The sequence below is a fragment of the Carassius carassius genome, chromosome 24, assembly GCF_963082965.1.
Source record: "Carassius carassius chromosome 24, fCarCar2.1, whole genome shotgun sequence".
Taxonomy (NCBI): Eukaryota; Metazoa; Chordata; class Actinopteri; order Cypriniformes; family Cyprinidae; genus Carassius; species Carassius carassius.
The window spans coordinates 23,020,705-23,047,100 of NC_081778.1; the positions used below are offsets into that span (position 1 = coordinate 23,020,705).

At 38.0% G+C, this 26,396-nt stretch overlaps 2 protein-coding genes across 6 annotated transcripts in view; both read right to left on the reverse strand.

Annotated features, from left to right (window-relative positions):
- Positions 1–844: 844 nt before the first annotated feature.
- On the reverse strand, positions 845–7,927 carry LOC132103222 (regulator of chromosome condensation-like). Its single transcript, XM_059508143.1, has 10 exons — positions 7,768–7,927; positions 7,027–7,132; positions 6,212–6,399; positions 5,911–6,090; positions 5,735–5,831; positions 5,533–5,655; positions 4,806–4,952; positions 4,590–4,709; positions 4,326–4,478; positions 845–1,605 (listed from the first exon to the last, which is right to left on the reverse strand). The coding sequence occupies exons 2-10, from the start codon at positions 7,100–7,102 to the stop codon at positions 1,430–1,432; spliced, it is 1,260 nt and encodes a 419-aa protein (XP_059364126.1). The 5' UTR covers positions 7,103–7,132; positions 7,768–7,927; the 3' UTR covers positions 845–1,429.
- An 891-nt stretch (positions 7,928–8,818) lies between these two features.
- Positions 8,819–26,396, reverse strand: part of LOC132103223 (phosphatase and actin regulator 4B-like) — a 59,265-nt gene continuing 41,687 nt past the window's right edge. For 3 of the 5 annotated variants that reach the window (XM_059508148.1, XM_059508144.1, XM_059508147.1), the window contains 13 exons: positions 26,139–26,309; positions 25,633–25,713; positions 21,911–22,360; positions 19,726–20,115; positions 15,607–15,738; positions 13,566–14,076; positions 12,527–12,810; positions 12,042–12,222; positions 11,672–11,727; positions 11,269–11,330; positions 10,572–10,709; positions 10,298–10,374; positions 8,819–10,190 (listed from right to left, as the gene is read on the reverse strand). In XM_059508148.1, the coding sequence (XP_059364131.1) occupies positions 10,175–10,190; positions 10,298–10,374; positions 10,572–10,709; positions 11,269–11,330; positions 11,672–11,727; positions 12,042–12,222; positions 12,527–12,810; positions 13,566–14,076; positions 15,607–15,738; positions 19,726–20,115; positions 21,911–22,360; positions 25,633–25,713; positions 26,139–26,309 (2,549 nt within the window). In that variant the 3' untranslated portion in view covers positions 8,819–10,174. The remainder of the gene's footprint in view (positions 10,191–10,297; positions 10,375–10,571; positions 10,710–11,268; positions 11,331–11,671; positions 11,728–12,041; positions 12,223–12,526; positions 12,811–13,565; positions 14,077–15,606; positions 15,739–19,725; positions 20,116–21,910; positions 22,361–25,632; positions 25,714–26,138; positions 26,310–26,396) is intronic. The other 2 variants (XM_059508145.1, XM_059508149.1) reach the window with 2 other exon arrangements.

The window sequence follows — 26,396 nt, forward strand, 5'->3', positions numbered from 1 at the left end:
TGGCCACGACTGTAGATTGCTGCCATTAAAAACAAACATTTAAAGCCAGTGCCCTGTCCACTTCTCAGTGCAGCTACCTCATGCTGCCTCACACCAGGCATTAAACAAATTGATGATGGCACTAAATGATGTTACATGTTAATGTCACAATTAAATGCTTGCAGGAGAGGCTGTTAGCATTTCAAAGCTTTCAGAGAAAGTGGGCCTTGAAGGGCTTCTCTGTTGAAATACCCCACAAAGTCTCAGGATGACTCACTGTGGGCTGGAACATAAAGACAAGACCAGGAGCACAATACCATTTCCCCTTCATGGATGCTGAAGTGGCACTTTGATCTGCAGACTTTATCAATAGTGACCCAACCATTTTCAGCCTTAAGCCTTTTCAACAATTTAGGACATACTTACACATCAGCACTGAGATTTCACATATCAGAGTAAACTTTTTTTTTCCTCCAAGAAATTGTGGAAAGTGTAACCAACATTTTTTTTCTCAACAAAGTATGCATTTTACAGAGACAGTTGCTGTCAGGCTAATGAAAATAAATATATACCTCCATGCTCCTAAAGCCAAACAATTTGTAAGGAATATACTAAAATATAAGCAATTAAACTGAAGAACTTCACTTTAATCTTGGGAGCACATCGTCGCCATCTAGTGGACAAACTACACAAATACAAAGAAACATTCAGCACTTCTATAAATGAAATAAACAAAGTGCAACAACAAAATTCTTGTAGAAACACATACACAAAACCAAAACAACTTCTCTGAAATTATGAAATGAAATTTAGATCTTCCCTAAACATTTACTTTATTTTATTTAAATGAGTAACCATGCATCAGTTTCTGTAAAGACTCACTTTTATTAATTGTCCACAAGACCAGCAATGCATGGATACAGGTTTAAATTACGAAATTAGGAAAACAGTTTAACACTGCAACGTACAGCAATACCAAATCTGTCTTTTGAGAGTAATATAGACCTGCTATGGTAACCTTTTATTGCTCAGACCAAAATGTGGAATATAAAAAATGCTTTCTGGGACTTTAAAAGACATTAAATCACTTTTCGGCTCATACATGCATACAATCACTCATGACAAGTGGTCTCCAGGAAGCATACTAAAGATATCTGTTAAAAAGAATTAAGAGTTTAAAGCAAAGGAAAAAAAGTCAATTAAAAAAAGAAAAAAAAGAAAAAGAAAAAAAGTTATCTTTGATCATCTTCCGGACCATATCCAGTGAATGTTTGGGCTCCCCATAAAGCAGGATAAAAGGTTTAATTAGATGGTTCTCATCCTATGCTGATTTCTCAGCACAGGAAGCATTCCCAACCCCCAGACTCTCCCGATCATGATCAAGCTATGGGTTACAGATACCACTGATACAGTAGTTTGGCTCAGCTGTCTTTAGTCAAGGAGTTAAAGATCAGCTCTCCTGCTTTTCTTTGACCAGCAGGACAGTGTGCTGCCCTCCACTGGACACCGATAGCACTACACGGTTCTCCAGCTGCTTGCCTGCCATCTCCACTGGGCTCCATTCATCCTCCTCCTCTCCTGTACCCAGCTGCAGGTTTGTGCCCATGCCCCAGGAAAACACCGAGCCTGGCCAACAGACAGCAATGTTAGAAAACTGAAACACAGCTTTGATGATAAAAACATACCAACTGTAAATTTGGTTTTATTTGGTAATGTCAAAATAAACTGCTCTGCTTTGTGCAATTAATGTAATAGAAGGTTGAAGTTAAACCTGTGAACAATGCACATATTGCGTTTTTTTTAGCAGTTGCCATTTAAAACTGGGCTCTGAACAAGTTCAAGGAAGGAAAACGAAAACCACGAACGAAATTAGGACAGGAACAGAACCAGAAACGAAATCAAATTGTATAGTTCTGAACAGAATCAAAAATTTTAAATGGCCATTAACCGGTTAATAACGTTATTTTATCGTTCCATTTAATATTTGAAATTTGCTGTCAACCAATCACAAATTCCAGCAGTACGGCATATGCTGAAGCCAACAAGTGAAATGTCCGCTCAGCTGTGAACTCATCATAGGTCAGTCACAATGGCAATGCACTGCCCTTAGAGTTTATCGGAGGATAGTGAGATGAATTCAACAGATCACACGCACCTGCAGCGCTTCTGTGAATGGAGAAAACAGAAAAACTATAGGATGACAAAAAGGAATATAGGCATATACACTAATCTGTCAATATGATTTAAGTGAAATATATTTAATGAAACGAAAAAAAAAAGTGCTAAATTACGGTTCATTGTGACACGTTCCAAAGTTTTCGGAAAGGAAAACAAAACAGCAGAGAGTAGTCTTTATTTTGCAAAAGCTTGACAGTTTTAATTATTTGCAAAAGCTTGACAGCTTTGAATAACGTCTTGCTTCTGTATAACCAACCAGCGTTGGTATGACCATCGCGCTGACACAACATTTTGCAATATTGAAGCCTGTTCATTATCAAAATAAAATACAGTTAAAAAACAAATTAAAAGTTACACTGCTCCGTTGTACAAATTGTGTTCAGCGCGACTGCGCCTCACTGTGCTAAAATATTATTATTATTATTATTAGGCAAATTATAGGCAAATAATATTGTTTTAAAAAAATAACGTTATTAACCGGTATTTCTTCCACCTGAACTGGTTTCAGAACGGTAATAGAGGAACGCAGAACAGAAACGTTAAAAGACGTATCTGCTCGGAGTGAACCGATTAAATTTTTTTCAGTTTTCAAGCCCTGGGGACAAGCAATGCTAGAACCCAAACCATGATATCAGAAACTATAAAATGCATTGATCAATTTTGCCAGGGCCAGTATAATCTAAATTACAAAAATAAATAAAACCCTTAAACCAAGTAGTTTGCATTTAATAAAATTTCTAAATTAACTTGGGCATCCATCATATTAATGCAAATTATGAAAAAAATGTTAAATAAATATTCCAAAAAATATATATAAATAACTTTAAATAAAAAAAACACACAAAAAAAACACCACCATTTAAAAGTTCAGGTAAGGTTAAAAAAATAAAACTCATTTAGTAAGTATGCATTAAATTGATCAAATGACAGTAAACATTTACAATGTTACAGAAGTCTTCTATATCAAATAAATTCTGTTCTATTGATCTTTCTACTAATCAAAAAATCCTGAAAAGCTAAATATTAACTAGCGCAACTCAACATGTTTCTTATGCACCAAATAATAATAATAAAAATATATTTTTAAAACTAACAAAATCTTTTAAAAGGTAGTGTTATTATGGGCACTTTCTATTTCAAAAAAGGAGGGACCTTTCAGATACTGCTTGATGACTAGTTGCATTTCTACAGAAAATGTGTTTGGTCTGAATCTGCTTACATTGCATTTCAAGTTTTGCACAATAATTTGTAGTGGCTTAAACCTTGAGGATTAGACGAAATGAACCCAAAGCCAGAAATGTTCTTTTTAGGTTCATTTAAAGTGGTCCAGGACAGGGTGCAGACTACGGCTGGGTAAAAATAATTGATTTTTCGATTAATCGTTTTTTAATATGTGGTCGATTCAAAATCGATTCTCAAAGGCCACGAATCAATTTTTTTTTTCATATTTATTTTTGCAAACCCTGAACATAAGATTAACGTTAATCTAATTACTAGTCTTCTCCACTAGATGTCACCCTCTTATTTTCCTTGCGCGATGTGACCAAGGAGCGAGAGGCGAACCGGTCATTCATTCATTCAGTGCTTAAAATGGCATTTCAGGTGCTTTGTCGACATTGATGCCACCTTCACATAAAAAGTCAGAGGTATGGAAGCATTTTAGATTTCGCAAGCAAGACGACGACGATAGTGATGTGGACAAGAACAAAGCTATTAGCATGATTTGTAATGCAGAGGTGAAATGCTGTCTTCTCTTAAAAATGAAATAACTTGATCCTGTTTGATCAAGGAATGCGACTGTTCTGACTTTCAGCATACATTTTTCATCTTGCATCAAATTTGTATTGTATTTAACATAATTGTATGCATTTGAAAAATATAGATGGGTTCGGTTTTAATGTACCCAAGTGGACCTAAAATAAAAGTTTAATATACAGGTTTGTGGCTCTTAATTTCTTTTTATTAATTACCCACTTGTAAACTTATGTTCACTGTTCTTTTTTATAAATATAGTATTTGTATTAAATCTATATTCATGGAGTTGAATCGACAATCGAGTATAGAAAATCTAATCGAGAATCGAAATCTAATCGATTTTAGAGCTTGTGAATCTAAATCGAATCGATCTGGAACATCTGAATCGATACCCAGCCCTAGTGCAGACTCACCTTGTTTGGTGACAGCGTAGCTCACAGAGGCACCACAGGCAACCATCTGAACGTCACTGATCCCAGAAACAAGTGTGGGCTCACTCTTCTCCCCTGGATCCTTCCCCAGGCCCAGACGACCATACTCTGCCCGACCAAGACTGCATACTTGTCCTGTGGATGAATACATCAGTTGAACATCTTTTGATCCTTTGGTGGAACACATGATTAAAAACGCTCATTTTAATGTATGAGTAACACTAATGAGGTTTGTGGATGAATTACCTTCTGAATTCAGGCACAGTGTGTGATGCTGCCCCCCAGAGAAACCCACCCAGGATGTGGTGGAGTTCTTGAAAGAACTGAGTTTCACAGGAGCAAAGCAGGTATTTGTGCTTTGGGTACCTGTAAAAAGGAGTAAGAAAAAAAAAAAAAAAAAAATCTAAATTCTGCAACAGACATTCCATCTAATCCTCAGGACTGAATGAGCTGGAATTGTACCAAGCTGGTGGTAATTGGAAAGGCCAAATCCATAGACGTGCCCCTCTTTAGACACAGCAAAGGTGAAGTACGCGCCACAGAAGACATCGGTGAAAACGACCTTACCCCGTGGCTTAATGATAACCATCTGCGGCTCCAGCAGCCTCACTGAAGAAAAAAATTATATTAAATAAAAACATTGTGTTAAATTATGAAAACTGCAAGATATTTAAATACACACACACTACCTTTCAAAAGTTTTTGGTTAGTGAGACTTTTTTCGTGGAAAGAAAATACTTCTATTCAGTAGATGTATTAAACTGATCAAAAGGTGAAACAGGCATTTATGATGCTATAGAAGAATTCAAATTTAAACCAATTGTTCTATTGAACTTCACCAAAGTCTCACAAAAGTCTCATGAAAGTATTAGTTTCCACAAAAATATTAAGCAGCACAATGATGTTCAGCTTGATAAATGAATCATGTGACACTGAATAGTGTAGTAATGGCTGAAAATTCAGCTTTGTAAATCACAGGTATGATTTATATTATGAAACATTAAAATAGAAAATAATTGTAATATTTCAAAATATTCCCGTTTTACTATAATTATGATCAAATAAATGTGGTCTACTTTAGCAACCGAGACTTATAGTATTGGAACAATAAGATTTTTAGAGAACATTTTCTAAGTAACCACCATTTAAACTCCAGCAGTGACAGTTCAATAAAAATGGAGATACATACTCAATCCCTTTCTGCCTCCGCGGTTTGCAAAGTGCTCAGCCACACGGCCCAGCTGTCCTTGTTCTCCACATCCTGAGGTGTACAGCTCACCATTCACAGTCAGCATCACCAAGTGGTCGTTACCTTTATATTGAATTCAAAATATTACCATGCAGATCAATAACAATGATGTAAAGCTACAGCTTGACTCTCTATAACCCACCTGAGACTATTTTAACCACAGGCTTATCTAAAGGAAATTTGACGGGAAATGTGCATTTTTTCATGGGCTCCAGGAGTCCAATGACACCGTTATTGTCCTGCAACAGAAAGGATAGGTCAATCAAAAGAGGTACAGTGCTTCCGCTCTGCTGCAGCATACAAAAAGGCTACACTCACTCTAAAAGAGCCCCAGACATAGACGACCCCCTCCTCTGTGAGGGCAGCTGTGTGACTGTCCCCAGCAGAAACCTGCACCACTTTTTCACCAAGGTCCACCTTAGCTGGCACCATCTCGGAGCCCTCCTCTGATGCGTCACGGCCCAGCGCGCCCTCATCATTACAGCCAAATGTATAAATCTACACAGGGATGACAGAAATCAGGCAGGATGTCAGAAAGCCATGATAAAACCACATTGAAAGATCTCGTCAGTGGTGTTTTGAGGTCAGCACAAAACATATATTTAAATCTTAAACTTACGTTTCCAGTGTCGCTGAGGCAGACTGTGTGCATGCCTCCAGCCACGGCCTGCACAATCCCCTCAGGAAGTGTCACCAGAGCTGGTTTCTTCCTCTCCAGCACATCCTCTCCCAGGCCAAGCTGCCCAACATCTCCCTGCCCCAGAACAAGCACTAGGCCCTTCTCCTGCCCATGACTACTGTGCGAGGCTACAAACCACCACAAAAACAGAATGCGTGTGTTTTCAGTTTCAAAACAACATCTGCATTTTTGTTATTATTTTATGTCAATAAGACTGGCTGTGAATTTTAGACCCACATTAAATCATTGTTATACAACTCAATATTACAGCTACAAAGTTCAGATGATGTGAAAATGCATTCAGTTAACTAGTTAGCAGGTTAACTAGTTATCCATGGAAAGAATTTTCTTTAAAACCATTGGTAAAGACATGATGAGAAATGACAGATCGCTTCATTAGATAGACATTCCTCGACTGAGATTGTGTAGAGCCCTTTGAAGCTGCATTAAAACTGTAATTTGGACCTTTCCATGGTAAATGCTGGTAAACATTTAAGCCCATTATATAAAGAAAAATCCTGGAATATTTTCCTCAAAAACCTTAATTTCTTTGCAACTGCACAAAGACAGACAATAACATCTTGGATGACATGGGAGTGAGTAAATAAGGTGTTTTTTATTCTGGATGTGGACCAATCCTTAAAGAGAACCTCTCTCCTAAATGGCACATAAAAAATGCTTTTTGGACAAAAACAGCTACAATGTGGATCAGTTTAATCAAAAGTCTGGCTATATCAAAAAAAAGAGAGACTTGCCTTTTAGTTTTTTCACTACCGTTGAGTCCTCAGGTGCTGCAATTGTATGTCTCTTCACAGCTTTTTTTGCAGGCATAGCGACTCCAAATTCGTGACAAATCTAAAACTAGAAAAAAATGTTAACAATAGAGCAACTTCCTATATACATAAAAATAATAATAAAAAAACCTAGGCCAGACTAAACAGCATTTGAGGATTACACGTGAAACAGGCCTGGACTGCTGTCAAGTTAAAAAGTGAAAATGTACGTTTTGCTTTAAATTCCTCGAACTCCTATGAAGCAAACAATACTTCCCAGGACCTGCACTGCTGTACAAGGCTCATTGCATTGGAAACATTGCTCATTGCAAACAATTATAAATTGTTTCTGCCTTGGCTTGTGATTACATCAACAGCTAAAATGATGTCAAGTTATGTAACGGACTAGGTTTTGAGACGACTGACTGCGTTAAATGCTTGATGGCGGTTTATCGGACAAACATGGCAGGGGAAAGAATAGGCTCTTTTTACGTTTCATACACAATTTAAATGCAGGTTGGTTTAAACATGGCGGAATAAGATATGAGCTCGAGTTCAAGTTCAGGGTCGTAAAGAAACAACCCGCTAAAAGTTTAACCAGACCAAGCCTTATGTAGTGACCCTTTGGAGTCAGAGGTTACATGGTTCAGCTCAGTTGCAGTTCAAATCTCTGTTTTTATTACATTTCCTGTGCTTCTGAGAGACTTATATGTATTATCTTACCGTCGGTAGGCAGCTGAGATGAAAACCTACACCTATGAGTGAAAACTGTCCAGGTTCAAAGCTTCTGCTTGCTTCTTCGAGGAGGTTTGAGAACACGAGTAACTCCTCGAAAGAATAACGCACGCGTGTCGAACACCGGCACTACTTCTTGTATTTCAACGGATTCGCGCTAATAAACAAATGCGCAGGCGCCACCTGTTGGAAAGGCGGGTCGGAACATGTAATGGATGAAGAATAAGTTTGATTTGTAATCGTCATTTAATTGAAACGTTACCAAACGTTATGTTTTACGGCATATTTTATTTAGTAGCATTTAAAACTATATTAAATGACTAATGGACTTATGACACGCGAAAATCTATACTTTATACAAAATGTGTGCAAAATAAAATTTTGCCTTATTTACATTAATAGGCTTCAGCTACTTATGGTCAGACAAGTATTATTTTTGTATTAATTATATACTGTTATGGTATTCATTACTATTTTGAAGTTATATATTTTCAATTAATTTTATTTTAGTTTAGGTTTTTGTAAGTTTTGTGCTCTGCCATTTTTATTGTTAAAAAATGTCTATTTAGCTGCAATTTAATTGTATTTCAGTTTAAGTAACTCGCTACTTCAAATAAAATTTCAATTAAAATAACTTTGTAGTATTTTAGTACTTTTTAGCTGGAAATAAAACAAAAAACACTGGAGTATGTTTTACAAGAAAATACTATTTCAGTCTTTCTACTTCAAGGTGTCATTCATTTCTTGGTAATTATTTGTGATATTTCTAGCAATTTATAAGTGAAAATAGAGAAGTAAACTTTTTTTTTTTTTTTTTATGTAGTTGCCAAAGCAACATTTCTCAATTTCATTTAAGTTTATCATATAATATTTATAATTACATATTTTCCAGCTTTATTTCAATTACCCAAATGGCGTTAAAGATTATTAAATTGTAAAATGTGAACCATTAATGTTTCGGTTCTGTGCACAAAATGATAGTCAATATGTCATAAGAAAACATTTGCAAAAAAAAAAAAAAAAAAGAGCCTCAACAAACTTTACTGGTAAGCATTTTAATTTAGATTTAGAGGTGTTTACATCAAATCAGTTTCTAAAAGTTCACATATAATTAAAAAGCAAGAATATACAACGCTACATTACATTGTAGTGTTGAATAATACACTAATAATTTTGTGCTTAAAAAAATAGTAACCTATATGAGTTTCAATATATTTAAAATATTTTCCAAAATAAAAGGAAGACAAGATATACAGAAACAGTCAGCTTCATCTACAGAATGGATCTGTACAGCAGAGCAATTCATATTATCCTACTGGCCAAAAAAAAAAAAAAAGACAAAATTGGAAAAAATGAAGAAGAATTCCTGCCGCAATAACCTCAGTGTCAACAACACTTATCAAAAACTTCATTTTAAAACTTCATTTTTGTATCAGTGCGTGTCTGGACTAAATTCATTCTCCTTTTAAATGGGCAATAAATAATCAGGAAATCCTTTTTATTAAGAAATAAAAGATTTTGTAAACATGGTTTGGACACTTCTTAAAACTGAAATAGCTGGACCTCATTTTTACGGACGGCGACATGATTAAAAACAAGATAGTAAAAGATAATAGATCACAGTTTTTTCTGCAAACCAATAGTGAAATATGAAACGCTTACATTCTATCTAAAAAATTGATCCTATCTTCTATTCTTCTCTATGACTTCTCAAACAGTGAGGATCACAAAGTAAGGTGGAATCAGTAACCCTGTCTTGAATAAAGAGGGTCAAAGCCAAAGTTATGAATAATAGAAAGAAAAAAATAACTTGTGCCTTAAAGTTTCTAATATTTAGAACGTTCCAAAGAGTCAAACTAAGAGAAAAATTACAGCAGCCTATACAAACATACACAAATACACAATAACATTCAGGCTCAGGCCTTCTCGCAGTACTTCTGTCTGCCTCGCTATGCGCAGTAACTAACACTTACTGTAGTATTACTATATTTATTAGTCACATCATTATTATTACTATTATTTGTAACTTTCAGAGAGTAGAGAGAGGAATATCTGCCATTGGCACAAGTGACATCCTCTAATAAGTCCTTCATCGCCTCTCTGTCTTGGCACATGGGTCCCCTATAGTCCAGGAGAAATACTGCATCTGTCCCCCACAGCTCACCCGTCCCACACGATAGTGGGTGGACAACTGAGAAACGGTCCGTTTTGTTTGTTCTGATTTGTTTCTGAAAGCTCCAGGCGTCCCTGTGCATCTGAAGAAGTACATTCAGAGTAAAAGCAGTCTGAAGGGAGCTCTGACACTCTGAGACCCCCCCCCCCCCCCCAAAAACAGCCATTTCTTCCCAGTATCCACCGGCCTTCAAGTGCTTCATTTTCCAGTTAAAAGATGCAATTAAGGACGATGGAATCTAGAAATAACACAAAACCACATAAAAATGTAAATACGTAGTTAGATGGTTTGCACAAGAAGTATTTTGTAATTCTATGTGTTTAACAAATGATGAATGACACTTACCTTGTGTAAATTCTACTTTCCTCATGCACTTCCATCTCAGAGCTTTTAAACTCGTTGAGCTCTTTACGAATAGCAGCCTAAACAAACCGGTTACAGATGGTTAATTATGTGTAGAGCAGATATAGATCAATCAGAAAGACATTTTAAAAAAAAAATCAGTGTCTTTTGAGATTATAATCTCAAGTATTTAAGTCAAATTTTATATAAAGATCTCTAGATACAGACACAAATGTGTGTGTGGCTGTGATTTTTTTTTTTTTTTTTGGAGATGTACCTTGTCTGCGGGAGTGAGTTTGGTCCATGGCTTGTCAGCACGGCGGTCATAGTCCTGAGCACTTGTGACCTCCACGTACTCGTGGAAACGTAATATTTTTCGAGCCTGTAGTTCGGCAACAGTCGGTCGTTCACTCAACTAAACAAAGAAAAGTAAATGGAAAAATGCATGTCACAAATACTGACAGTTAGACGATTGTTTGATTGAAATTCCTCGAAGCAATATTAGATTAATTCTCTCTTCTTCCTTAAATCAACACTAAAGTATTAGTTCACTTCCAGAATAAAAGTTTCCTGACAATTTATTCCAAGATGTTCATGTCTTTATTTCTTCAGTCGAGAAGAAATTAAAGTTTTTGAGGAAAACATTCCAGGATTTTTCTCCATATAATGAACTTCAATGGGAAGTCAAAATGACTGATTGTTCTGTAGATAAGACCCCTATTCCTCGGCTGGGATTGTGTAGAGCCCTTTGAAGCTGCATTGAAACTGCAATTTGGATCTTCAACCCGTCAACCCACCATTGAAGTCCATTATATAGATTAAAATCCTGGACTGTTTTCTTCAAAAACCTTAATTTCTTTTCGAATGAAGAAAGAACATCTTGGATGACATGGAGGTGAGTGAATTCTGGAAGTGAACTAATCCTTTCATATTATATTCCAGGTGAAATGTAATGCAGGCAAACCAAATCGCACCTTTCTGGTGAGTCTGCGCTTGATCTCCCTGACCTCCGCTTGTCTGTCTGCTTCATTTTTGGCTGGAGAGAAATGAGAGATACCATCAACACCAAATCAGGTTGATTCAAATCCAATTTCATAAGACAATTATGTGGAGTTTGATAAACTATTAGCGCATTGAAGTACAAAATAAATGAGAACAGCAAAGTATTTTAGATCTAATTTCACTTCCTATAGACAAAAATATCACAAAATAGAACTCATAGTGTGTCAGTGTCAATCCTTCAGTGAATACTAAGGGAATAAATGAACAGGAATAAATAAGTAACTAATGATACGAGGAAAAGGGACAGAACATAACGGAAGCACAAAGATAAATCACAATGCAAATAACTGGAGTCAGTATAAAGAGGCAATTTACGCTGGAGAATGTTTCTCTGTTTCAACTCCTCAGCAGAAGGTCTCTGGCTCAATCGCCTACAGACAAAAAACAAACCAAAAACACCCCTATTATTCATATATTCTTTAATTACATTTAAATAAATAATACTAAAATATATACATTTAAATAAAAAAATTTGTAATTAATTATTTATATACAGCCAGCAAATATATGTACACACACAGCATACATACATACATATACATGTATAAAAAAATATGTATGTATCCAGATGTCTTGTTTCTAGTTGGTTCTTCTTGCACTGAATTTTAACCTATGGCTGATTCATAGCTGTGTTCTCATTCAGTAAATCAGTTATGGGGGTGTGTGTAGCTGAGAGGGCTATTACCGTGTGAGTGCAGTACCAATCTGTGTGCGGATGGCCTCCCACTGCTCCCTGCTCTGCCACGACAGACCCATGTGCTCTACTTTGGCCTGCCTCTCAGGAGCCTGCCTGTCTGGGGCGGAGGGCCGACTGCTCAACTTCAGCGCCAACGTGTCCTTCCTCTTCACCCTGCTGGCCAGAGCACCTGCAGCGGGCAAACACACATGCGCACATGCATGCAATCAGTCAGAAGTTTTGGCTCTCTTTTATATAGACAGATGTCAGAGTATACGATCCTGCTAAAAAACGAACTGTAAAAAAAATTAACAGACAGCAGAAGGCGGTTTCAGTTTGCCAACACTGGAATAAATGTAACAAATATATTCAAATAAAGTTGCAAAATTTTTCACAGTATTAATGTGTTACTGTTTTTCTGATCAAATAAATGCAGCCTTTGTGAACAAAAGGGACTTATATGCAATATAAAGTAGAAAAAGCTGTTAACATACTTGGTGGGCTGTCGTCGTCATCTTCCTCATCTGATTCGTCTTCCTTGTATAGCACAGGCCCATCCGAATCGCTCTCCTCCAGCCGTTGATCTTCCTCCTCATCGCTGCTGTTGTTTCCTTCAGGGATGACGCTGACGCTCAGATCCCCCACCAGGCATCTGCGGCTACGAGGCTCGAGATCTGGCTGGGAATGAGGGGATGGGAGGTGAACAGGTAGAGGTTGTTCATCATCATCTTCATCGTCCTCTTCCTCCTCATCATCATCAGAATAGTCATCTTCATCCCTGCACAAATAAAAATCTATTTCACACAGGATATACTATATACATTTAAATGTACTGTTTTTATGGAGGATTCAAGCAGCAGCAAGATTATAAAAAGGAAGGGCAGAAAATTTAAGATAATATTTATAGAAGTTAAGAAAAAATAAAATTTAAGAAAATGGTTGTTATAAAACTGATGTGATGTTTTATCACAAAAATTTCTGGGGACCATAAGGAAAAACATATATGTAGTATATTATTTTCTTTGAGAGGTTTCAAATACAAGTAATTGAAAGTGTGTCTCAACATAGGTTTAGTAATGTAAGCTCGCTTTATAATTTTTTATTTTTATTTTTTATAAATAATTGTAACTGTTGCTTAGGAAAGATATTGTTCACATTTAATGTACAGGCTCAATTTATTTTGTTATATTTATATGTACATTCTGTTCTTATACACACACACACACACAAAATAAAACTACAACCTTACAGAGAATTTGGCTTCAGCAGTAGAGTTGGTTGGAATGTAACGTATATAAATTATATTTAATATACATAGATGATCCGTTCACAATAAGAACTGTAATATGTATCTACAAACTACAGTGAATTTTCATCTCATACAAACTTTAACACCATTACTAAGTTTTTTACGTGTTTCTTTTCATTTTCTAAAAGAATGTTCAGCATCAAAACAATATTTGAAAACATTTATTTTAACTTTTGATTGGCAGCTCTATTAATAAGTATAGAATGTGCCCAGATTTCACTCACAGTTTGAGAGGCTGGATGGTGACTGGCAGTGGGCGGCTGCCCTGGTACTCCGGTGGTGTCTCAAACAGCAGTGAGTGGGCACGCTGGGAGCCATCTGGGTGTGGGAGAGTGGGTCCCGGGCTACTGAGCGCCCTCTGGATCATAATGTGTAAGGGAATGGGGGCTTGACGGGTTGGCGGTTCCTCCGGCGGGCTGGGGGGGTCAAAGTGGACAGGGAGTGGCTGGGGCAGGGGGTAGGGGTAGGAGTGTTGGTGGAGGAGATGATGGGTGTGGGCCCGTGGAGGGGAAAGGGGAGTGTTTGTGGGGAGAGGTGGGGATGGGGGAAGTGAGGGCAACTGATAGCCCCCGGGGATGTTGGCCCTCATGTCCTCAGACAGAATGGAGGGAAGGGAGGAAATGGTCAGAGGGGAGTCCTCTGCATTGCGTTTGGTGACAGGCGTGGTTCTTTTTGGGGGCATGGGGGGCGAGGGCTTGGCCGGTACTAGGTTGGTGCCTCCTTGTGCAAGCTCAGCTGTGTTATATATAAAAAAAAAAAACAATTAAAAAAATTGTAAATGTAAGGAACAGTTTTCAAACACACAGCGTTGAAAAATTACTGTACTATTACTCAACAGAATTAAAGGAACAGTTCACCTAAAAACTATAATTCTGCCATCATTTACTCGTCCTCATTCCATTCCAAAACTGTATGCCTTTCTTCCATGGAAGTCAAAAGGAGGACAAATGAATCTTGTCAATGAATTGAGATCACAAAACCAGTCAAAATAATTTGTTCTCAAGTTCAACTCCCTGACTCATTAATTCAGCTCCCTGGAGCAGTATTTTTATTTTTAGGTGAAACTAAACTATTAAAAATCATTTTCCTTACAAAGCTGAAAAAAACAAACAAATATTAAATGAAAAGTTTAAACAAATGCAATTTTAAAAAGTTGCCTTGGGAACTAACAGAATCAGTTATAAATTAAAGCTAAAAAAATATGACGACAAGCACATCATTACTATAGAATTTAAACTTAAATATAAAAATAAATGATCATTCAAAATAAAATTAAACGTACTGAAATACTGCTGCACAAAAGAACATCAGTCAAAATGGCTTTCCATTTATTCCATCTTAAGGTTATTGTATGCTTTTAAAATTCAATTGGACTACATTTCTAAAGTGTTCTTGTACCCTTTTTGAAGTTTGAAATCTCAACGTAACTGTATGGTAAAAAGCATTCAGCACAGGTTTGGAATGAGACGAAGGAGTGAGTAAATGACAGAAATTTCATTTTTGATGAACACTGGGTTTAAAAGTTTTCATATTTCAGATAAGTGATATATTAGTCGAATCAAATGGCTCCCATCCTGACTTTGCAACAACGTCAGCAAAGACCAACTTATTCTTATAAAACAATCTAAGCAAGCATGTTCACTGACAAAAAGCCATGTGTCTGTTAAATCAATGCATTCAGAAGCCCATGTCTCATGACTTACAGATGATTTGTTTTTCATATAACTGCCAAAGATATGGTGCAAGTATAATGAAGCACAGCAGCCAAACATTCTTTTTGTGAGAAAGCATAAACTAAACTGAACATGCTAACTGCATGTTTAAGCATGTTAGGGTTAGACTAGCTGCCTCTCTATGAATCAAAGCATGAATTTCAGCTCTAAATCGAAGCAACCCACAGGGTTTCAGCATGTGATGAGGTGGATGGATTCAGTCTTTGTTCTCTAATCTCACAGCTGCTTGTGGAGCAACTGTTGCCCAAAGTATTTTACATGAACAACATATGCTAGCATCTGCTCCAGCAGTGATGGCTAAGATCGCTGCAATTTCACAGGGGGTCTTCTAGCCATTTAAACACCTGTTAATAATGTGCCAACGTGCTTCTTGAAACTCTAATGCCCAAAACATGCAGTTTTGCCATTGAGAATGTGAGTGAGAGTGAAGGAGTAGAGTAGAAGCAGCAAAGGGAGCATGTTAGAGGCTATAGCACACACAGCAGCAGATGAAGGACGCAGCTTTGCCGACAGCCCCGGCCTCGACGTTTACCTGTGTGCATGCCTCCTGCCCGCCGGCAGAGGTAGACAGGCAGGGACAGGTAGACGTCACGGTCACCCTCACGCTTCCAACAGGACCAGTAGAGAGGGAAATCGCTGCCGTCACCTCCATGCAAGGTGGAGGCTGGCGGGGGACAAAAACATACAGTCCCCGGGCATTAAACACCACATATCTTTACAAAGCAGGGACGACTTATTCCTCTAAATGACTGTAAACATCACACCAGTGTGCATGACGGTGACACTATACACACAAGGTTTTTAAAGTCAACGTGAAGTCAAAATTGACCCCATTTGTTTTCCTAATGACATTCCTGGTATTACTGTGAATCATTCATCAGTGCTGGTTACTTTACAGAAAAAATTAGTTCCTAACATTCAATCAAAATATTAAATGGAAACAACTTTCCTTTTCTGGTGATGTCACTTCGGCCACGTGTGTATCCACTTGCTAAGTTTGACTTCACAGTTCTCATAAAAGGCTGTTGAGAATCATACTTTCAGTAGAAAAAGAGGCTTGGACCTGGAAGCAGTATTCATTACTTAACAAGCGGATTGGATAACATTAACCAAGTCAAACAGATAGCTACTGGTTTTAGGTATTCATCAACCTTTTAGGCATTTCACACAATTTGTCAAGTTTTAAAATCTATTGTGTTATTTTTTTCCTCTCATTTTTATTTTTACTTGAATATATTCATTTTACTTGGAAATGTGTCACATTATGAAAGTTAAATGGGTTGCAAATGTAAAATTCACGTTGACTTTAAATGCATATGTGAGATAAACAACCAGATAAAGCGATAGATATGAATCCCTAGATTATCCTAAAACGTCAAACAGCATCTTTAACATGTTAAGGCGGACATACACTGTGAGATTTCTGTTGCGATTTCGGCAAGGTACCAACTCACACTGTACGAGTAGATCGCATGCGATGTAAAGCCAAAACTCACTTTTTATGCACTCACTGTACGGTCCGATCGCCGAGTTGCGATTTGACTGCTCACACTATACGTGGGGAATCACCCAAATCAACACGTAGGATCCCTCAGAACCCGGATGTTTGTGGCGGTTTCAAAATAAACATGCTTTCCCGGAATAAATGCACTGCTTTGGTGATATGCGCAATTCTGTGTGCTGAAACGTCCAAAAAAAAAAAAAAGGCGTCGGCGTATCTAGACACGCAGGTGGCTCGGAAGACGTGGCCTATATGGTTTATCCATTTTGCAACACAAACTGGAGGTAAGCAGGCGTTTTCTTCCCTCTTTTATTTTTATTTTTCTTTGCCATAACTCCACAAGTTTTCCCTCCATCACTTCAGTCCACACTACACGCCGTGTCACCATGGTTTCGTTTATGGTTTCGCGCATGCGCAGTGAGGGAAACGCGGAAAACAGTTCGTAGCCCTGCTTCAATAGTGCGATACCTCACGAGAGGCGACCAAAATTTCAGAAATCCATCCGACCAACCGATTGCTGGTGGGGAGAGGTTAATTGCCTCTCGTTTCCCCTTGTACACTGCACGAACACTGCACAACAAACGATGCACAAAAATGCTGAAAATCGTCCCGACCCGAAAAAAAGTCGCACGAGTCAGAATTCGGCTCAAAATCGGATGAAAATCGCACAGTGTATGCCCGGCCTTAGGTTGAACTAGCTACCAACTCTCAGTAAAGCAACAAAAACACCTGTTCAATTTCTCATTAATTCAATTATCTAATCAACCAATCACATGACAGTTGCTTCAATGCATTTAGGTGTGTGGTCCTGGTCAAGACAATCTCCTGAACTCCAAACTGAATGTCAGAATGGGAAAGAAAGGTAATTTAAGCGATTTTGAGCATGGCATGGTTGTTGGTGCCAGACGGGCCGGTCTGAGTATTTCACAATCTGCTCAGTTACTGGGATTTTCACGCACAACTATTTCTAGGGTTTACTAAGAATGGTATGAAAAGGGAAAAACATCCAGTATGCGGCAGTACTGTGGGCGAAAATGCCTTGTTGATACTAGAGGTCAGAGAATAGGCCGACTGATTCAAGTTGATAGAAGAGCAACTTTGACTGAAATAACCACTCGTTACAACCAAGGTATGCAGCAAAGCATTTGTGAAGCCACAACACACCAAAATTGGACAGTTGAAGACTGGAAAAATGTTGCCTGGTCTGACGAGTCTCGATTTCTGTTGAGACATTCAGATGGTAAAGTCAGAATTTGGCGTAAACAGAATGAGAACATGGATCCATCATGCCTTGTTACCACTGTGCAGGCTGGTGGTGGTGGTGTAATGGTGTGGGGGATGTTTTCTTGGCACACTTTAGGCCCCTTAGTGCCAATTGGGCATCGTTTAAATGCCACGGCCTACCTGCGCATTGTTTCTGACCATGTCCATCCCTTTATGACAACCATGTACCCATCCTCTGATGGCTACTTCCAGCAGCATAATGCACTATGTCACAAAGCTCGAATCATTTCAAATTGGTTTCTTGAACATGACAATGAGTTCACTGTACTAAAATGGCCCCCACAGTCACCAGATCTCAACCCAATAGAGCATCTTTGGGATGTGGTGGAACGGGAGCTTCGTGCCCTGGATGTGCATCCCATCTCCATCAACTGCAAGATGCTATCCTATCAATATGGGCCAACATTTCTAAAGAATGCTTTCAGCACCTTGTTCAATCAATGCCACGTAGAATTAAGGCAATTCTGAAGGCGAAAGGGGGCCAAACACAGCATTAGTATGGTGTTCCTAATAATCCCTTAGGTGAGTGTAGTTACTAACACAAATGGTGTCAAGCAAGACCTATGTACAATATCTGCTCTTATAATGCAGCAGAGCTACAGTCTGGTGGTTGCATTTCAACATAAAGATCTGGATCGTTCCAGTGTACAGAGACTCAGCACATGGTTTCTAAGCAGTAATACAACACACAAATGAGATGTACGGTTGTGAAGTGAACTTCTCATATGATTTAACAAACACATATAATGGACAAATTCTCCCAAATTAGAAAGAGTTCCCATGAAATTGGAACAAGCATGCCTTTTGTTTTTCCGCAATACCTTGGGACAAACGACAAATCCAAGATAATCCAAGCATAAATGAAAACATTGTTTTTAGTAATAACTCAGTTTCTCGCAATCAAAGACTATTATCAAGTTGATCAGCTTAATGGTCCGGGCCCCAAAAGAAAAAAACTGGCTCAGCAAGAAGAGAACAGCAGAAGTGTATTACATACATGGATAAGATCTTATGATGTATGCCATGGCACACATGTACACGGTTTTAAAGCAGCACTGCATGTCACAATGTCTAAATGCTTAAAAAATATATTAAAAGTAAAAATGGTCAAAGAATTGTTGTTAATGCACTAACAAACATATAAGCAGCAGTGTGGTTTGTATGAGATGCTGTAGTGTGTGCCTGCGAGCAAGGCCAGTAGGTTTGTTTTGAATATTAGCTAGAATATTAAAAATTCTTTCAAACTATGCTAATACACAGTTACAAACCCAGACAGAAATTATTAATACTGCAATCTTTATTTAATAAAGGATAAGTTGTCACAGTATCTAACAACTGTGAAATTGAAAGTATCTGAAGAATACTGAAATTCCCATTTTAATTCTAAGCTGTTTTGACTTCCCTCACTGACCATTTTATTACTTTCCTCATTTGCACCATTTGTTTGCCTAAAACACAAGTGCTTCCACTGCTGATCAGTTGTTCCTGACTTTTTAAAAGAATATTTATCAACTATCTTTTATACACTAAAATATTTTCGGATATATCTATTGTCATGAATACATAAACCTCATAAATCTAAGTATTATATTATATCATATAAGTAGTAATAAAAATACATACATTTTAATACTTAGAGATGAATCATCAGTGGTGATTTGCAGCACAGTATTTTTGCACAGACGTGTCCTTACTATCCATTCCCAAATCTACACCCATGCCTGTGCGTTTAATAGGGAGAATTAATTATGAGAAAGTGATCAGTTAGCTCGCATGAGGAAGCGAATGAATTGTGGCTGAATGAATTTCACTGTCTTTTATAAGGGGTCGTATTATTTATGTTATGACATATCGGAGACCACTCACCAAACATTGCGGGGTGGTTGCTGCGGTTGATTGGCTTGGGTGGAGGGAGAGGGGGCTGTTTGGTGGGCTGGGCTGGGACGTTGCCCATAGAGGATGGCGCTGAAGAGGTGGTAAGGGGGGCGCTACTGGCTACTGTCTGTGTGTTGGCGCCAGCCGAGGACACGTTTCGTAGCGGTTTTCCAGCTGTGCTGACAGCTGAGGAGGAGGAGGAAGAGGAGAAAACAGATGCAGGGTTGTTGGCAGGAGTGCGGGGCAAGCTGTCAGCACCAGGTTCTGCTGTGGAAGTCATCAGCCATTTTGGTGGCATGACGGACTGCTTGGGGGGCAGAGGTTCCCGCAGTGTGTCCCTCAAACCCTCGGAGTTAGGAATGTATTGACTGCTGTCAGACTCTGTAAGAGAATTCATAATATTCAGAAAAAATAATTAAAATGCTTATTCTGTGTTATGTGTCTCATAATAACTCAAGCTGATCAGAAATTAGTGCCGTTTAAGACTTCTAAGATAAATTTCACAACGAAAACTCTGATTCAGCGATTTAATAGTGTTGTTACTGTAAACTAAAACTAAAATTTAAACTAATAATCATTAGGGGTGTAACGGTACCCAAAAATCACGATTCGGTACGTACCTCGGTTTTAAAGTCACGGTTCGGTTCATTTTCGTTACAGTAAGGGAAAAAAATGCAAACTTTAAACTGCAGGTTGTTTATTACTATAGACTTTTTTTAACAATTTGTTTACGCTTTTTTAAATACTTTTTAATAAAATATATATAAAATAAAAAAAGAATAAGAAATAAAATACTGCTGCAAAGTTCTCCACTAAATAAAATACTCTCAGTCTCAAACCAATATCATATAATAAAATATAATGAAAAATATAAATAAATAACAATGATTACAGTGCAGCACTACCAATCCCAGCTTGCTCATATTTAAAAAAAATATATATAACTTTTCCAAAGTGTGAAGTGCAGCATCAACAGTTTCAGTTTTTAGACCTGCTCAGATTTCGTTATTGCGTTGGACCGATCGGAATTAAGAGCAAAGGTCTGTTTAAATGCCAACGGAAGCTGCGTTTGAATTACAATCGTTTTTTTCCTAGTTGTAGTGATGTTCACACTCGCGTGATGCCTTTTGAAAACCTTAGGCCGGTGATACACTGGCATATTGCACCTGTCAAACACCGTCAATACTGTTGACGGTGTCCTTTATCAGTAGGCTTTATATGTATGCTCAACATGAAGTATAGATATTGTTGTAGTGAAGACAAGATCCTGGTCTGTCGGCGCCTCGGCGGTCTCCCTCTATGTCACCTACAGTAGCAGTAGCGCGTCAGGCACCATTCTGGTGTGTAAAGACAGAAAACGCGAAGCAGGTGTCACGCAACTGACAAACAGCAGAAACGCCACGCTCATGCCATGTAGCCAGTGTTTCACCGGCCTTAGAATCAGCTGCAGGGCGGGATTTGCGCTGAACGCAGAGACTTCCGCCACTTAATATGTTCGTTTGGAAACACGAAAATGTATATGTTCTGCATACAAAATATTGCATTCGGTCATTCGTTACACACGTGCACCATACCGAAAGCCCTGTACCGAAACGTTCCGGTACGAATACACGTAATGTTACATCCCCAATAATTATAGTATAATAGTTGTAGTTTATTGAAATAAAGATAGAAAATCAATTATAAATATTAAAAACATTTAAAAAACTAGTCTCATTATATAAAGCAGTTTAAATGGTTAATGGTTACTTTTTTCTTTTTTTTAAGTGACAATTTAATTTCAGTATGTCAAAAAGAATATTAAGCTAAATACATTTCTTTTAAAAACTACATTGCTCTTAACATGAAGCAATATTTGAATAGTGACTGAATAATTTAAATGAAAACTGTATCATCAGTCCTAGTGGAGGGTCAAATCTGTCTCAGAATGTTCACTTTGATGAGGATTGAGGTGACTGTGGTTTATTAATTAGGAAAGAACAGGAGAATTCAGCTTAGCTGAGCTCAGTTCCTAAATAAGAACCTTAGCTGGAGCAGAACCCATGGGACCACAGACACTTGTCTCACTCTAGTTGGCCCAACAGAAGGTGAGGAAGTGATGGTGGAAGTGTGGAGAACAAAGAACAGGAAGGTGGAAAGGGAACTAGAGAAAAAGATTAGAATTGATGCTACAAACCTCGTCTTCCCCTTGCCTCTTCGACAGACAAGTGGCGAGGAAGCATTGGCTTCCAGTCTGATTCGGGGCGAGTCCTGCGTCCATCCTCAGAGGGGGCTTTCATTAGCCCAGGCCTCTTGTCCACTTCAGCATGTAGTCTTCCTCCATGTCGGATATCATCCCCTTGCCAGGCCAGATTAGATTTCCAGTCCTCTGTCCCAACAGACCAACCACTTTTCCTGCCATCTTCCTGATTGGAGGTCCGGGGGCCCAATGCTCCGCGATGATCCCCGTCAGAAGGGGCATGACCTCTGCGATCATCGGGCTGCGGCAGCCAGACAGGGTTGACTCTAAATTCAGATTCAGTGGGCGAGTGTCTCTGCTCTAGCCCAAGACCTCCACCACCTCCCACAGGCAGAGTGTGACCATTCTTCACATAAGGTGTCTTGTGGCCATGGGCCTCACCTGATTCTGCAAACAAAGAGGGAACCAAGAAAAAAAAATTACAAAAAGCACTATTAAAGAAGCACATATGACTTTTGTGCTAAATTCTGTAATGTTTTCTGAAAACACAACAATATCTTTGCGTCAGAAAAAAAAAGGAAAATACTATTTTTATTTTCTCCTCTGCTATGTGTCTGAAATCTCATTCATATCATGGTGTATCAAGATATATCACACCAGGTATGACATCAATAATGCTAAATAACATTGGACTGTATGTCTCAGGACGAATTTCATTGTGCAAAATGTCAAAATGTGAACATTCATGGGATTTAAGAGCTAAAGGGTAAGTTTCCAATGCAAAACAACAAAAGGTGCTGTAATTTATGACTTTACAACAATTGGAATATACTGCAAAATCCATATGAACCTCTTATGATGCGTTTTGGAGTTTTACAGCCACTGGTCACTATTCACTTTAATTTTAAAGAAAAAAAGCAAAGAGCTCCTTTTGTGTTATATGGTGGAAATAATGTCATACAATTTTTGAGTTTTCATTACCTTACTGAAAATATGTATAATTAATATTTTTTATTATGTAGTAAAAGTTTTCAACAGGCATAAAAGGCATTTGAAATGCACTGTGATTATTAACAAAAGAACACAGGAAGTGCACATACAGAAACGACATGCTTCACCGTTTAAATACTGTATTCATTGAACAAATATTTATGTTTCTCTGAAAGCAACAGCCTTGCCAAAATTCTAAAGGATTTGCATTTTTATTTCTAACAGAGATCGGATTTGCAAAATCCTTTCAAATCGGGTTAGAGACTAACGTGGTTTGCTTCTGAATCTCAACGAGCCTGTAGCTCCGATTAGCTCTGAAGTACAGGTGGTGTCTCCTCACACATCTCTCAGAGGTTACGAGCAGCCCTCAAATAAATGGGCCTCTAAAGCAGCCAGTTCACAGCGCATGACTTTTTTTAAAGCTTTTTGCTGCAAGGCACAATTTGCTCCACTTTCTTGTCTTAAGAAAAACTGCATGTCATTTCCTTCCCAAAATATGAAGAGTCAAAAATAGGTATCAAATTGAAAACTGCCTCGAAAACTGCAGATTTCATCTCCGCTCCCCTGACTGCTACCACATTAACAGGGCTGAGATGATATACAACCTCACTGAGCTGTCTGTCTTTCTCTACCATGAAGAGAGACGATGCACTAAAATTAATGTATAGCACATGTATCAAAAGAGCTGAACTGTGATTCAGCAGTAATGTATGCTGCACATCAGTAAGCATCAGAGGGAGAAATCATTCCTAATTTTTATATTTCCTTTTGAGGCCCCGAGTTTGCTTCTGCTGGTATGTCTACCACAAATCACAAGACTGTAAGAAATACAGTGAGACCACTCAAACCCTGACACACTCAGGTTCTATGGACTTTTAGAAAACGACTCTCTTAAAACACTGTTTATTTACTATCACTAATTTACTTTAAAGGGTTAGTTCATCGAAAAATCATAATTATGTTATTAATAACTCACCCTCATGCTTCTTGGTCGAGCCAGAAAATGAACAAAAGATTGACTCATCGGTTTTAGGATCACCAGTAGTTCTTTCGGACAGTTCGATTCAATAAACCGGTTGAAGAAAACGGTTCACCGGTTCTTTTGCGCTCGACTTAATGGCGTCATTTGTGATGACTGCCCTTGATTCAAGCCTTCGGTTTACCCGCGCTCATAACATTAGCACAGAATCAGTTCAGAATCAATCACCAAAATAATCAGTTCGGTTCAGACGCTCTGTGTGTCAGTCTGCTTCACGCTGAATCACACATGCACAGTATCATCAGCTCCTCGGTTCTCGAATCGGACGCGTCTGACAGAAACGGTTCTTGACTCGTGAACGAATCATTATCTGGCTCTGCGTTCATCTTCAGTTCACTCTTCACAGCAGTTCAGTCAGTGTACTGTTTGAGTACATGAATTACTCCAGGATATTGGTTTGTTTGAACTCAGAGGGAGTGTCAGCCACATTAAAAAAAAGCTAACAGCTTAAGTCATTTGTGGATTAATGCGTATTGGAGACGCGAACCATTTAAAACGATTCAGTTCGATTTGGTGAACTGGTTCAAAAAGATCCGGTTACATCGAATGATTAGTTCGCGAACCGGATATGACAAACTGCTTTGTTTTGAACTGTCTTACAACAGACACGGAAGAGAAGACAATGATGAATAAAATCATAGTTTTTGCTATTTTTGGACCAAAATGTATTTTTGATGCTTCAACAAATTCTAACTGACCCTCTGATGTCACATGGACTACTTTGATGATGTTTTTCTTACCTTTCTGGACATGGACAGTATACCATTCACACAGCTTCAATGGAGGGACTGAGAGCTCTCGGACTAAATCTAAAATATCTTTAACTGTGTTCCAAAGATAAATGGAGGTCTCACGGGTTTGGAACGGCATGAGGGTTATTAATAACATAATTATAATTTTTCGATGAACTAACCCTTTAATATCTAACAGTGTCCAACTATTAGTCAGTTACATTTTAGTTTCAACAGGTACATTTCTCACAGGAGAATATTTTCATTTTAGGAACAAAATGGCAAACTCCGAATTTCTTACAGTAGCCAGGATTTTATGCATCCAAAACAGACATAATTAGATAATAATAAAAATATTTTATATAATATGTAATGAGTTTTAATGTAAATAAGAGAAAAATATTATGGGCAACATTATTGGTTTTGTTGGAAACAACATGACAACTGATGGACAGGCATGTGTAGAAATGTACATAATTCAATAAATATTGAATTGGTTTATTATCATTTCACTCTTTGTTTAGATAATAATAGGTTCTGGGTGTGGAGAAAAACAAACAAACAAACATCTATACATAAAAAGCACTTTAAAAGTGGCAAATTTGTTAGTTCGTAAAGTTCATTAAAATGGTCAATTAATTAAAAAAAATAAATCTCTCAAAGTGTCCATAGTTAAATCCATAATTGTTGTTTGAATGTACCCACACACACAAACAGTTTTCATTTAAAAAACTACCTAACTACCCTAACTCTAATAGAAAACTTTCTGCTATTTACTTTGTTGTCTAGAAATGGTATAAAAAACTAAGACATCACCTTACAGAGCTTTTGCCAGGTTTCGCTTCAGGGTACAAACTTCTTGGTACAAAATATGGTTAAGAAAGCCTGAGGTGCACGCACACACACACACACACACACACAAACACACACACACACACACACACACTTCTCTCTCCTACCATTGTCAGGAAGCTCCTTGAGCACCCCCTGCTCGATCAGTTCCTGTCTTGGCCTCCTCATCGACATCTTTCTTTCCAAAACTGTAGGGAGAACAAAAACACTATATAAAAGAGTAACTCACAGTGGCACATTTTCATCTACACCTTCATAGTTATTAAAGCCATAATGAATACATTCAGTGTTCATGGAGTTAACAGACATTTAGACATCAATAATAAACCAATATAAGGACAACTGTGTTTATTTTTGTATGTTAAACATTTTAAGAACTGCATTGGGTTGGTATTTGATTTCAGAGATCAAGTCTTCAAGTAAAACCAGTTGTGACTACTGGGTAAAGTGATTTTGAAATCATCTCATTATTGTTTAAAACATCTGAGAAAACATTCATATCAGCCAAGGAAAGAAAACATTAACAAACATTAGGGTGTGATTTTAAGGGAAAAAAGTCAAGGAAAGGAAAGCCATTTTCCAACACAAACATGAAGAGAAAAGAACAAAGGACCTTCTGAAGTTTCCTTAAACTTCTCGCTGCTTTTCTTCTTCCTCCACTTCCAGGGTCTGAAGATCTTACCCAGGGTAGAGAACTTGCCCTTGCGTTTTGGAGGAGGGGTGCTGTCCCCTGCCGTGCCCCCCTCGCTCCCTGTGCTGCTGTGCTGCTGGTCACCTTCATCATCTGGAGAAGAGACAGAAAAGTAGGCCTTGGGTCAGATGGTTTACGTAACTCAAACTTTGTGTTGCACAGAGTGTTTATGTAAGCATA